Source organism: the organism of the source record quoted next, unplaced genomic scaffold (assembly GCF_019419815.1).
Source record: "Pyrus x bretschneideri cultivar Hongxiangsu unplaced genomic scaffold, Pyrus_bretschneideri_v1 Contig61, whole genome shotgun sequence".
Classification (NCBI taxonomy): domain Eukaryota; kingdom Viridiplantae; phylum Streptophyta; class Magnoliopsida; order Rosales; family Rosaceae; genus Pyrus; species Pyrus x bretschneideri.
In genome coordinates, this window is record NW_025999800.1 from 1,127,294 (window position 1) to 1,142,206 (window position 14,913).

At 37.9% G+C, this 14,913-nt stretch overlaps 1 protein-coding gene and 1 long non-coding RNA gene across 4 annotated transcripts; one reads left to right on the plus strand and one right to left on the minus strand.

Annotated features, from left to right (window-relative positions):
- Window positions 1-1,899: 1,899 nt before the first annotated feature.
- LOC125471762 (mannan endo-1,4-beta-mannosidase 4-like) lies at window positions 1,900-10,405 on the minus strand. The gene is made up of 5 exons (XM_048572478.1): window positions 7,844-10,405; window positions 7,478-7,672; window positions 2,751-2,873; window positions 2,425-2,630; window positions 1,900-2,251 (listed from the first exon to the last, which is right to left on the minus strand). The coding sequence occupies exons 1-5, from the start codon at window positions 8,195-8,197 to the stop codon at window positions 1,900-1,902; spliced, it is 1,230 nt and encodes a 409-aa protein (XP_048428435.1). The 5' UTR covers window positions 8,198-10,405.
- On the plus strand, window positions 3,416-6,370 carry LOC125471745. Of its 3 annotated transcripts, none has more exons than XR_007253839.1 (4): window positions 3,416-3,746; window positions 3,839-3,917; window positions 4,010-4,160; window positions 5,613-6,370. It is a non-coding gene; the product is annotated as an uncharacterized LOC125471745 (long non-coding RNA). The 3 variants fall into 3 exon arrangements; XR_007253838.1 differs by lacking the exon at window positions 5,613-6,370 and adding an exon at window positions 5,044-5,605; XR_007253837.1 differs by lacking the exon at window positions 5,613-6,370 and having other exon boundaries at window positions 3,418-3,746; window positions 4,010-4,316.
- Window positions 10,406-14,913: the final 4,508 nt, after the last annotated feature.

The window sequence follows — 14,913 nt, forward strand, 5'->3', positions numbered from 1 at the left end:
GAGTACAGAAGTTAGTAGTGCATTAGACACCACCACCACAACCATCCTGCTCATCGACTAAGCTCGGTCGTAAGTTGGCATGCCCAGATCTACTAAAATGATGTAGTTAGTTCATTAATTACTGCGCCTGAGGGCTACGTAGGCTTGGTAGTTTTTAGAGTCAACATGTGGTTTTACTTTTTTTTTTTTGATAGAAAATAAAAGCTCTGGTTTTACTATTATACTGATATAATAATATTGATACATATAATTTTCACGAAAATTATTATTAACACTCTCAAAATCCATTTTGCATTCCAAAATTTCTATAATTAGAGAGAAAAATACACTTGTGAGGAGTGCAAAATAAAATTTTTAGAGTGTTAATTAAAGCTTCTATATTTATTAGTTTTTATTATATACTTTAAGTTAACTATGTTTTTCACCTATATTATAACATATGAATGATAGTAGAAAGTTCCCATACATGTAAAAATTTCTCAAAAGATTTATTTTGTTTTAATACAATTTCTTGGCAAAAATATTGGAGTGCTTGTGTAAAATTTGACAATTTTCTCCGAGTAATGTTATCAATTGTCATTGATGCCTAGGTGGCCTAGACAGATTTAGGTAAATTTCTTGTATATCTTGTAAATAAGTACACGTGAAAAATTATACTTGAATGAAATCCATGAATAAGATAATAAAAGAATGATAAACTACAAAAAGAGTATCTAACAAGTTCAAAATTAAAAACACATTAAACATATATGTCATATAACTTAAGACATTTTAAATGATTATATCTAATTTTTGAAAAACAAAAGTAAAAATCCCACATAGTGGGTTGGGTGGTTCGGGTTGTGTGGTTCATAATAAAATTACTAGGAAGCCATGTCAGGCATTCCTTAACCAAACCACGCACATTGGTATCATCCCCAAAATCTTCTCTCTTTTATTTATGAAATAATTGACCATTGTATTCTAACTTCGTTCAGAAACCTATATAGCAATTGCTATATAGGTTAATATTTTTTGAAACAACTTGGTTGTATATGATTTTTTGAAACAACTTCGTTCAGAAACAACTTCGTTCAGAAACAAGTTGGTGTCCCACTTTGAACTTTGGAGCACCAAAACCGGCCAGCAACTTATATAGCAATGGAAGTTGAGCCTGTTGAGGCCAGAAATCATAAAGAGACAATTATGAAGAGGTGCATGCATCATTCCTTCCCCATTTCATAAAGCACCATGCCTTGAAAACCGGAAACCTTTCTTCTTTTTCATTCTTTCCTTTTGCTCATCGTCTTTGATTTCTTTCCGTTTCCTCTTCTTCTTCTTCTTCTTCTTCTTTTTTTTTTTGGTACCATTTTCCTTCTGTAAAGTCTCCTTTTTGTAATTTGTTTCCTCTTCTTCTGTTTTGCACTGTAAGTTCCTCTTCTTCGATGGATTTCAAAGAGAGGGAGTTGCAATAGTTAAGAAAGTCGGGGTGCACAGATAGAGGGAGTCGAAGTGGCAAGAATATGTGTTTGGAATTTCTTCCCAGGAAACCATTTCACTCTGCCTAGACCGCCGCCTAAACAGCCACCTAGACCACCCAAGCCGCCTACGAGCGCCTAGGCGGACACCTAACAGCTCCCTGATTTTTCTTAACAATTGGGACCTAATCGGATCGGCACACCTACACTTAGCGCCTAGGCGGCCGCCTAGGCCGTTTTTTAGAACATTGCTTTTTCATGCTAAATAAAATTATTCATTTTCACCACCTAAAAATTAACTCATCTACGAAGCAGTTTATATATTGCTGATGAAAAACCCACCACCATTACATCCAAGCTTCTTTAATTAAGAAAGCTAAAATCATAGTGATTATTAATACACAATGTCAATTATTGAGACATTAATTGCAAGAATACTAGTCTATAACCCACCAAGCTTCCTGGACTGCTGATCAATGACATTGGCAGTAGTAGGGCTCTCCTCCAAAACGACTTCGTATCCATCCCCAAAATTCTCCATTCCTTGAGCCATCAGCTGCCAGAAAAGCCCACCCACACATGAGCCCCCGGTACTGGCACTGTTGTATATGTCATTGTATAGTTTAGCAAAGTAGGAGTTCCTCTTTTCTAGGCTGTACCCTGGTAATTTATAAGACTTGCCAAATTCTCCCAAAATCAGTGGTTTCTTAACTACTGTATTGCAGTCTTGAATGTGTTCCTGCACCCATTTGTCTACAAAAGCATCTTGAGCCTCTTCGCTTGACCCCAATAACCTGCAGTTGCGGTTCTCGTATAGTTGGTGACTCTTAATATTATTGTATATATGCATGGTACGTAAAAAGATTTTATAAACTTGACAGTCCACATTATTGGAATCAATGAATGAGTCACAACAATTTGAATAATTTAAAGCGTGAACTGTCCATTTTAGCGATTTTGTACGTACCATTGCTCAGCATAGATATGTATAGTGGCGAAATCGATCTGGGGAAGCAAGTTGCTGGCAGTGAAATCAGATCCATACTCCTGGTTACCAGGATTGAACTGCTTCTTGTCCGGCGTTGTTTGTCCGTAAAATCCTTCAAGCCCTATCTCTAGTAAATGCTGACTGTCAATGGACTTAACGTGTGCAGCCATTTCTTTCACCCATTGCTGTACAGATTAATACTTAGTTAAGGTGTTCAGATTCCACTAAACCGTATTTTACAACTAAAAAAGTTGAAAAGCAAAACATAAATGTAAAAATACAAAATTGGAGAGATGTACATATACCTCAACAAGGGCTCCGGAGACGTCAGATTGACAACGAGGTTCATTTATTAGTTCCCACGCAAAGATGGTTGGATCATCTCTGTAAGCCACGTTCGTTATCGAGTTGGTTCTCGTGAGCACAGTCTGTATCGGATATTTACATAAAAGCCAACACACCAAAAACAATAAATCTGAATCTACGTTAAAAGGAAAAAGAAAAGATTCTGTACTCAAGCCTTCTATATTTGATTTGTATATGTATCAACTATCAGTGCATCTTTTGGTCTTTAACCTATAATAACATTGAAAGATTATGATTACTCTTATGAAAAACAATATTTGGAACATTGTAACGATCCGTCCTCAAAAGTAATGATTTTAATCTCGAAATGTATTTTTGTTAAATTACTATTTTAGATATTTATTCTTATTCTTATTTTATTTGTTTTATAAAATATTCATACTATATTCTTAATTAGTTTTTATTAACTATTTTCCAAATGGGTTTTTTTTTTTTTTTTTTCAAAAGGCTTAAAAACTTTAAATTTTAACGATAAGAACAAAATAAAGGATAAAGTGAATAGTATCAGGATTGACTTTTTAATATAAAAATGTACTTTTTCGTTAAAATGAATAGTACTATAAATTTTTTGTTAAAATTCTTTTTATTTTGGGTGTAGCCATGGGCCCACCCCACTTTCCTTCTTCCCGCAAACTCGAAAACTCTCAGCCCTCTCTCTCTCTCTCTCTCAGCACTCTCTCCTCCACCAAGACAACCCCACACACAAACCTTCGGTCTCAAACCATCTCACCACTAGATTATTATCATCTCCACCCCTACGAATTTAATCCAAAATCTGAGAACTCAAACCCCCGAGCTCTCCGGCAAGAATCAGGACAAGATCCGACTGGTATCAAACTTGGGCTCAACCTCTTCCAATCTCAGCTTTTCCGGTGAAGAAGTTCTGCAATGTCTCATTTAATCCGAGATGTTTTGGACTCGAAATTTTCCTTCTGGTAAGTTATCAGATCTTCTGAAGTGATTTTGGGGAAGGTTCGAAGTGAGTTGAGGTTTTAACCTCCGTTCATTGTTCTATGTTTATACCCAGAAAATCCGGTGACATTCCTTGGATTTTCCCGGCGAATTTGTGACGGACTTGACCACCTGGTGCCCAAATATGTGTTTAGGTAAATCTTGTAATCCTTTCATGTGATACTGGATTGAAATCTAGGTGAGATTCCAGGTTTTCAACCTCTGCATGTTCTGTTTTGTTTTCCAGAAAATGGGTAAGCACCACCGGTGCCATGTTGGTGGAATCTCGATGAATCCGAGATTAATTGGTCCAAAATCCTCCTAAATTGAAATCTCGGTGCAAATATTATGAGGCACAACATAGAAAATTAGGCACCTAGGATCGTGCTCGCAATTCGGTGAGTGGACCCTTCTAAAATGACTATTTTATAAATCTTAGGGTTGCTTGCATATCTTATTTTCGAGTTTGCACATGTTTTAAAGTATGTTTTACGGGTTGCATATCTTTTGAGATTTGGAGAATTTACTAGTTAATTAAATGGCTTTGTGAAATATTTTAAAATGATTAGAATTTCTTTATATTCAAGATTATCAACTACGATTTTATACATACGAATTTCCGGGGATTTATGAGGATAACTAGCACATCCATTTGGTTTTAGATATATTTTTAGGTATGTATCTAGTGGGTTATCATACAACACATCCACAAAACACGGATATTAGATGTCTATGGCCATCGGACACGATGATGAGGAGTGAGATATATATATACCCCCAGCTTCACTGTTGAAAGCAGTGTCGAACAACTTCACTAGCCACGACTAGTGTCGGTGTGTGATATTATAGATTTCTTCTCCGATGTAACCCAGAGTCGTACAACTTCACCTTCGGGTGATGGGGCCTACCATGTTTTTTCACCGGGATAACCCAATGTCGTACAACTTCACCTTCAGGTGATGGACATGTACTGCCTTCGGACAATTATGATACCCTTAGAGGGTATGGTATGATTAAGAGTTATGGATTTTGCCTTCGGGCGGAGGTTTTATAGATTTGCCTTCGAGTGATTTTATTACCATCTCTGAGTATCGTGGTACGTATATATGTTCTCCAAACGATTGCACAACATGCTAGGATTTTCAGAGAACCTATTATGTGGTACTATATATGTTGTCAAAACAAGGGATTATTATGCTCCAAAATAAAATGGTTTCCGTATTATTAGTATTATTATAAACTTTGGTCGACTCACCTTTTCTGTTTTGCGCCCCCTTCAAGATTTAGATTCGAGGCACATGATCTCAGCGTCAGGGCATCTTTACATGGGTATCTTCGAGTCTTTCCAGCGTAGGACCACTCTTTTATTCATATATTTTATTGTAATTCTTTCATGTATTCCTTGATTAGTTGTATTACTTATCTTATTGTTTGCATATTTAAAATAGCTTCGTCACCCTCGAGTGTCGGCCAGCACATGCCCATCCTGGTATTTGGGTATATCGGGGTTGGGGCGTGTCAACATCGACTTATATTATATTAGATTTCAAACCTACCCAGTATAATTATAATTATAGCATTCATGTGAATCTTTGCTCTCTTTTGAGATACAAAGATATTAGGGTATGTAGTATTTGAGTTAGGTCTCACAATAAGCCAGGTGTAATTTGGTATTGAACATGCTATATAGGTTGGGGAGTCGAACCTAATACCGTCCACATAGCGGAGAGATATATCACTAGGTTGTTAAATGTAATAATAGTGGATGTGAATTTGTAACATATAACTAGCAATCGGCACATACTCTCCACGTGTGCAACTAAATTTGTTTTTTTTATATTTTACTACAGCTTCTCATTAATAGCACGGATCACTATTCAAAAAAGAAAAAGACAAATAAAGAAAAGGTAGGAGAACCTGGGGAATGGAGAGAGAGGAAGAGGAGGAGAAAAATGAGGTTTATTTATTTATCTTTAAAATTTTAAATAGGATATGCTATATTTACATGGCTGTGATATTAGTATAAAAAAAAAGTAAAATTTGTGTTAGGCATAATTACTAAAGTGTTCATGGTTTTTATTTTTGTTCAGTTCTGGTGAGAGGGCTAGAGTGGTAATTTGCTGGAGTTTTGGTTAACAAATAGGGTTTTATTAAGAGTGATGTTATTCCCACCCCCATTGTCTTATCTTTTCACTCATCTTTTATTGAATATTTTAATTACATATTTGTTCATTTGTAAAATGACTTATAAGGACATTAATTATCCTCTTTTGCAGTTAAAAAAAAGGGTTGGGTTGCACTCTTAGTCTATCCTAAACCCTAACTCATCTTTCCATCTCTTTTCATCTAGAAGAAGCCAAAAAAAAAAAAAAACAAGATTTAGATGACTTTTTTGTTGAAGAAGTGGAAGGTGACGTTTCTATGGAAGAGGTAGAAGATTATATTTTTATTGAAAAGGTAAAAGAATAATTTTGTACGTGGGTCTTTTGCATTTGCCGCACCATATATATGTCGTTGAAGTTTTACTTTTGAATTTGGATATCTCAGTGTTTTCCAATTGAATTTGCATACTTGTGACTTCAATATCAGCAAAAGGGATTTGGCAAAATATCCTTATTTTTATTGCTTATTTGAATTTACATATGTTGAGAAGCACAAAACTCACCTATGAAAATCTTTAGGCAAATCAAACAATCCTTTCCTTTTTATTTTTTGTTTCATTGATGCATGCATTTTAGGACGCTTGGAATGAATTAGCAACACCCTGGCACGAGAGCCAGTTGAAATACCACATATGTGATGCATTATGAAAATTTCATATGTATGCATATGTTAAAGGTTATTATGGGGAATAAAAGTGGGTGGGAAAATAACATTTTAAGTTTTTAATTTTTAAGGTCGGTGAGATTATAATGTGGGTGGAGAAATAAGACAATGAGGTAGGTCTAGTAGCTCCCTTTATTAATATATAGTTAAGATTAACTAGCAAAACCAGGAAAAATTATCTATGATATATTAATTTAATGAGGAAAATTGTAGCAACGGTCCCTCAATTTTAACCCAATTGGAGCAATGACCCATTAACTGACAATACATGACCATTGGTTTCTTAACTCATCAAAATGTGTATTTATGATCCTTTTTGTTAACTAAGTTAGAATTCCGTCAAAATGAGTTATGTTGGAAGGGTCATTGCTACAATTGGATTAAAGTTGAGGGATCATTGCTCCAATTGGGTTAAAGTTGAGTGACAATTTCTCCAATAAGGTTAAAGTTGAGGGGTAACTGCTACAATTTTTCTCATTTCGTTTTTCATATTTGCCCCTTAATTCAGTCTCACATATGTGGCATGAGACTCTCATTTTGACGGAAGTTTTAACGCAATTGACGAAAATGACTATAGCTGCATGTTTTGAAGAGTTTAGGGACCAATGGTAATGAATTTTTAGTTCATGAGCCATTACTCCAATTAAGTTAAAGTTGAGGAACCCTACAATTTGCTCTAATTAATGATTTTAAGTTGAACCTACAAAGTTAAACAAAGAGTAAATTCTTTTAGTACTATTCCATACGGAGAGATCCTTCTATTGTCTTTTCTCTATTAGACGAAGAAGAATAGAAAAAAAATATATAATTGAGAATTGAGAAGTGGTTAATTAGGCAAATAATTAATGGGTGTAATTACTTAGTTGTGAACAAAATAGATTTTTTATACCTGGATATGATCCTTATAGTATCCTTTAACGACAGCGTTGGTATAGAAGTCGTCGTCACTGCTGATGGATTGGCCACGGTCTCTTGCCCACTGCACATATTGCTTTCTACCCCCAAAGTCGCTGTAGTTGTTCACAAAGCTCAGTATCACGTATACATCAAATTTTTTAGCTTCTGATATCACAAAGTCTAAACCCTACCAAAAACAAAAATAAAAAGTAATCACCAACTTTATCATGTATAAGATCCACCATACCCCACAATTCATCAATGACTAAGGAAAGACGAAAAGGAATAAAACTCGATTAATCATAAAACAAAACCCCCCACAAGGTATATATATCTAGCATGTTAAGTTATCGCGTACCTTAAAAGTGTCCTCGTTATAGGAACCAGGAGAAGTCTGAAGAGGTCTGTCCGTACCACCATCGCTAAAACCCCAAGTTCTAGCAACATTCATGCCATACTTGGAGGTTTGTTGGAAGGCAGAAGTGACCTTGTCCCTCGTAGACGGATCAGATGCCATGTACATCATCCAATATGCATTGAATCCGTTTATGTAAAACGGTTTCCCATTCATAACAAAACGGGTTCCTTCTGTTTGAACAAAAGTAGAAGAGCCAAAGCTGGCTTCACCCTTGCAATCTCCACGTTGAATATTGAAGATTAACACCAAAAAAATTGACAAAACAAAGGTATTGAACAAACCCTTGTAGGACATGTTTGAATACTGTTATACCCTCATACAAAACTTAACTTCAAGTATTATATTAAGACTAGACTAGAGGACTGAATTATATAACTAGTGATTTGGAAAAGCTTAGGAGGAGGAGAAGTACGGAAAGAGAAGGGAATTAATGGTAATTATTATTCGGGATGCTATACCATAATTAGAGATTTGGTTTAGCTTCTTTTGTAACGATATACCATAACAAGCGATCTCCCTGGTCTTTCTAAAGATTTTGGCTATGCATATTCAATGAAACAAACCAATAAAAGCACTTAGGATTTCTTTAAAAAAGATACCATATATAAGCATTACAAGTGGTGTTGGTACTAATGTTTTACCTTTTTATTTTTTGTTTTCTACAACGATATAGTTATATTAAGGGTGAAATTTGAGCTAAGTCACATAATAGACTAGCCATAAGATGTTGGTATTGAATTTTTCATGCACATGAGTTAAGTATAAGACCTCTTACTTATAAATGAATAATAATAACACTACTAGACTGTAGTCTTGGTCATACTGATGGATTGCCAACTTGTGTGCAATCCCAAGAGTAAAAGGAATCCATCCTGAAAAAATAATAATAATAAAAAAAAGTCGGATGCAATAGACCGGCCTCTCTTGTTTGTAGCTGTTTTAGTTTCATAAAGAAACCTCGCTTAGTCGAGATGGGAGAGGTTTAAAATAGGCAAGCGCTCTAAGGTGCCTGAAATAGGAAACACTTCTTCTTGTTATCTGTTAGAAGCAATACCTTTCATGGTTTCGTATTTGTGCTTCCATAACTTATTACAGTTGAAAGAGATGTCTTGAATTATAGGAGAAGGAAGGACATATATAGAAGGATAATGCTAAGGAGATTAAATTTGTAGACAAAATTTTGAAAACTAAATGACGTGGAAGTTGATGACTGAGTTATTACTTAGAAGTTGATAAACGTGCTTATTTACATTTGTCACAAATAATTTAGTTTGCAAATTTTGTCTACAAATTTAGTTTTTCTAGCATTACACTATATAGAATTGGTTCACCAATCACATGGAGTCTAGCTTCAATAGTATCATACTATGTGAGGTAAAATGTGCATATGGCACAACATTATATTTGAACAAGATGCTACATGATGGTGAACCCAATTCATACATGTTGCTCTCTTTTGCTAGGAGAATAATATACATATCACGGGTAAATCGATACGTGGCCTACTGTACCGTACCTAATGATTGATGACATTTGGACATAAATTTACACATGTCTTTCTTTCATTGGCAAGAAATTATGTTCTTCCAGATGAAGTTCTGAATGTCCCCTCCTTTAGTGAAGTAGTTAGTTGCCTGGATTAACATGTTTTTAGCCTCTAGAAGCTGGTGGCATAAGACCTACTAAGTCGATTTCCTATTGCATGAAGGGTCAAGGGCTCCGCTGTGGGTAGAGTCTCTGCCGGCATAGATAGGGGTCGACTTGTAGCATCGGCATAGATCCCACTTTTGTACATACTCATTCACGACTTCTCGCATGGTTGGCCAGTAATAACTTGCGGAAAGTGCCTTATGATCTAGTGTTATCTTACCTAAATGGTTGCCGTACGTCTCTTCATGGATGTTGCTCAAAACTTTGAGGTCGTCAGGGTGTTTAAGGCACCTAAGATGTGGACTAGTGTATGACCTTGATTCTGATGGTTCCTCTGTAAAGGATCGTTCTACGGGGAAGATGCTTTTGCGGGGACCAGTTAGAGATGGCTCCTATCCTTTGCAAAGCTTTCCTTCCAGAGGTATCTCTTCTGTTTCTTCATCAGCATTCGTCAGTATTAAAGCTCCAGTGAAGATTTGGCACAGTCGATTGGGTCATCCCTCCTCTACCATTTTTCGAAAAGTAATCTCTAGTAATCGTCTTGCACTGCATGGTAAATCCTCCGTTGACTTCTTCTGCTCAGATTGTGCCATTGCTAAGAATCATAAACTGTCATTTTCTCCTGCTAAGTCATCAACTCCTCATAGTTTAGCTTTAATTCATTGTGATGTATGGGGACCTGCCCCTGTGACTTCTGTGAATGGTTTTCAGTATTATCTGTTGTTAGTAGATGATTACACCAGATATAGCTGGTTCTTTCCATTAAGAAGAAAATCTGAGGTGTTTTCTACCTTTGTAAATTTCAAGACCTATGTGGAAAAATCTGTTGGAAATCAAATAAAGACTATACGTTCTGATTCAGGGGGTGAGTTCACTAGTGGTTCTTTTCAGTCTTATCTCCATTTGAATGGCATTTCTCATCAGTACAGTTGCCCACATACACCTGAACAGAATGGATGTGTAGAACGCAAGCATCGACATCTTGTAGAAACAGCACGAACACTGTTAGTAGCTTCTCAAGTCCCTTCAGTTTATTGGGTTGAAGCCTTCTCCACTGCCATTTACTTGATCAACAGGTTACCCATTTCTGGTCTTCTAAAATCTCTTTGGGAGTTACTATTTCACACACTCCCTGACTACACTCGTCTACGGATCTTTGGGTGTAGTTGCTTCCCATGGTTAAAACCTTATGTTCACTCTAAACTTGATGGCAAAAGCAAGCAGTGTGTTTTTCTTGGGTACAGCTTACAACATAAGGGTTATAGGTGCTTAGACACAGCCACTGCCCGAGTTTACATCTCTCGGCATGTTCAATTTGATGAGAACTCATTTCCCTTCACTACCAAGACATCTTCATTCTCTCCTTCTACCCTTCCTATCTCTCCTACCTTTGATCTACATTTTCCTATTTCTACCCTAAACTCTGCTCCAACATGCTTTCCTCCTATCAACCCTATTACCCCTGCTTCCTCTCCTAGTGCTCCTGTCTCCCAAGTCCCGATCCAATCTCCATCACCTTCTCCACCTTTGCCAAGTCATAACACACATCCAATGGTCACTCGATCGAAAAATGGTATTTTTAAGCCTCGGGCCTACAATGCTACCAAACATCTCCTCTCATCCTCTATTGATTATATCCCCACAACTTACAATCAAGCTTCTAAGTTTGCTGAGTGGAGAACTGCAATGCAGGCCGAATTTAATGCCCTCCAATCCACTGGTACATGGATCTTGGTTCCTTCTTCTTCCAATCAGAATATTGTTGGCTGTAAATGGGTATTTAGAATAAAAAAGAAGCCTGATGGCACAGTTGACAGGTATAAAGCCCGGCTTATTGCCAAGGGATTTCACCAACAAGAGGGTCTAGACTATCAAGAGACATTCAGTCCTGTCGCAAAGCCTGTCACCATTCGCATACTGTTAACCTTTGCTGTCCAGTTTAATTGGTTTCTTCATCAACTCGATATTAGCAATGTTTTTCTTCATGGTGATTTAAAGGAAGAAGTCTTCATGCATCAGCCACTTGGTTTTAGTGATCCAAACTATCCAAATCATGTGTGTAAATTGAAAAAGTCCCTATATGGACTCAAACAGGCCCCACGGGCATGGTTTGATAAGCTGTTTCAGTCTCTTCAGTCTATCGGCTTTACTCAGTCCTCCTTTGATGCATCTCTCTTTGTTCTCCAGGCTCCAGTTTTTGTGGTTGTACTTGTCTATGTAGACGATATATTGGTCAGTGGTCCGGATTCTTCAGCCTGCCATCTGTTCATTCAGAAGCTAAGTTCTTTGTTTCCTGTCAAAGACTTAGGTCCCTTACATTACTTCTTGGGACTTGAAGTCCAACGCACCACAGAAGGATTATTTTTACATCAAGGGAAATATTTGTTGGACCTTTTGCACAAGACAAAAATGGAGGGTGCTAAGCCTTGTTCGACACCTCTTGGTACTGTCAAACTGGATCACAGTGGTACACCTTTGGCAAATCCAACCGAGTATCGATCCATTGTGGGAGGTCTTCAGTATCTCACTTGGACTTGGCCTGATATCTCCTTTGCAGTCAACCAAGTATGCCAATTTATGCATACTCCTACTGACTTACATCTGCAAGCAGCCAAGAGAATTTTGCGCTTTCTCAGAGGTACATCTTCTCATGGCATCTGGTTTCTTAAGGGTTCTCTTACTCTATCAGCATACTCTGATGCAGACTGGGCTGGCTGCCCATTTGATAGACGATCCACGAGTGGATTTTGTGTGTATCTTGGCTCCAATTTAGTCAGCTGGAGTGCTAAAAAGCAGTCTACAGTAGCTCGTTCTTCTACTGAGGCTGAATATCGGTCTCTTGCTCACACTGCCGCTGAAATTACCTGGATCTGCAAGGTTTTCAGAGATTTTGGTTTCCCCTTCACGCTCCAACCTACCATCTGGTGCGACAACATCTCTTGCATTTCACTTGCATCCAACCCTGTTTTTCATGCCCGAACTAATCACGTGGAAATCGATTACCACTATATCAGGGAGCTGGTCCTTGCCAATCTGGTTAAAATTCAGTATGTCTGTAGTCAGGATCAGATCGCAGATATTCACACCAAATCTCTGTCTAAACATCGGTTTCTTTTCCTTCAATCCAAGCTCTCTCTTGGAACTCCTAGTCTTTCCAAGCTTAGCTTGAGGGGGTGTAAAGATAAAGATGCCAAGTCATAACAGCTCATATAATTTTAGTTAGAAAATCATTCTTGTTATAACTGTATTATTACATCTGTATTATTACATCTATGACAGCCTGTAAACATATGACAAGAATGATTTTCTAACTAAAATTATATGAACTGTTATGACTTGGCATCTTTATCTTTACACCCCCTCAAGCTGAGCTTGGAAAGACTAGGAGTTCCAAGAGAGAGCTTGGATTGAAGGAAGAGAAACCGATGTTTAGACAGAGATTTGGTGTGAATATCTGCGATCTGATCCTGACTACAGACATATTGAATTTTAACTAGATTGGCAAGGACCAGCTCCCTGATATAGTGGTAATCAATTTCCACGTGTTTAGTTCGGGCATGAAAAACAGGGTTAGATGCAAGTGAAATGGCAGAGATGTTGTCGCACCAGATGGTCGGTTGGAGCGTGAAGGGGAAACCAAAATCTCTGAAAACCTTGCAGATCCAGGTAATTTCAGCGGCAGTGTGAGCAAGAGACCGATATTCAGCCTCAGTAGAAGAACGAGCTACTGTAGACTGCTTTTTAGCACTCCAGCTGACTAAATTGGAGCCAAGATACACACAAAATCCACTCGTGGATCGTCTATCAAATGGGCAGCCAGCCCAGTCTGCATCAGAGTATGCTGATAGAGTAAGAGGACCCTTAAGAAACCAGATGCCATGAGAAGATGTACCTTTAAGAAAGCGCAAAATTCTCTTGGCTACTTGCAGATGTAAGTCAGTAGGAGTATACATAAATTGGCATACTTGGTTGACTGCAAAGGAGATATCAGGCCGAGTCCAAGTGAGATACTGAAGACCTCCCACAATGGATCAATACTCGGTTGGATTTGCCAAAGGTGTACCACTGTGATCCAGTTTGACAGTACGAAGAGGTGTCGAACAAGGCTTAGCACCCTCTATTTTTGTCTTGTGCAAAAGGTCCAACAAATATTTCCCTTGATGTAAAAATAATCCTTCTGTGGTGCGTTGGACTTCAAGTCCCAAGAAGTAATATAAGGGACCTAAGTCTTTGACAGGAAACAAAGAACTTAGCTTCTGAATGAACAGATGGCAAGCTGAAGAATCCGGACCACTGACCAATATATCGTCTACATAGACAAGTACAACCACAAGAACTGGAGCCTGGAGAACAAAGAGAGATGCATCAGAGGAGGACTGAGTAAAGCCGAGAGACTGAAGAGACTGAAACAACTTATCAAACCATGCCCGTGGGGCCTGTTTGAGTCCATATAGGGACTTTTTCAATTTACACACATGATTTGGATAGTTTGGATCACTGAAACCAGGTGGCTGATGCATGAAGACTTCTTCCTTTAAATCACCATGAAGAAAAGCATTGCTAATATCGAGTTGATGAAGAAACCAATTAAACTGGACAGCAAAGGTTAACAGTATGCGAATGGTGACAGGCTTTGCGACATGACTGAATGTCTCTTGATAGTCTAGACCCTCTTGTTGGTGAAATCCCTTGGCAACAAGCCGGGCTTTATACCTGTCAACTGTGCCATCAGGCTTCTTTTTGATTCTAAATACCCATTTACAGCCAACAATATTCTGATTGGAAGAAGAAAGAACCAAGATCCATGTACCAGTGGATTGGAGGGCATTAAACTCGGCCTGCATTGCAGTTCTCCACTCAGCAAACTTAGAAGCTTGATTGTAAGTTGTGGGGATATAATCAATAGAGGATGAGAGGGGATGTTTGGTAGCATTGTAGGCCCGAGGCTTAAAAATACCATTTTTCGATCGAGTGACCATTGGATGTGTGTTATGACTTGGCAAAGGTGGAGAAGGTGATGGAGATTGGATAGGGACTTGGGAGACAGGAGCAATAGGAGAGGAAGCAGGGGTAATAGGGTTGATAGGAGGAGAGCATGTTGGAGCAGAGTTTAGGGTAGAAATAGGAAAATGTAGATCAAAGGTAGGAGAGATAGGAAGGGTAGAAGGAGAGAATGAAGATGTCTTGGTAGTGAAGGGAAATGAGTTCTCATCAAATTGAACATGCCGAGAGATGTAAACTCGGGCAGTGGCTGTGTCTAAGCACCTATAACCCTTATGTTGTAAGCTGTACCCAAGAAAAATACACTGCTTGCTTTTGCCATCAAGTTTAGAGTGAACATAAGGTTTTAACCATGGGAA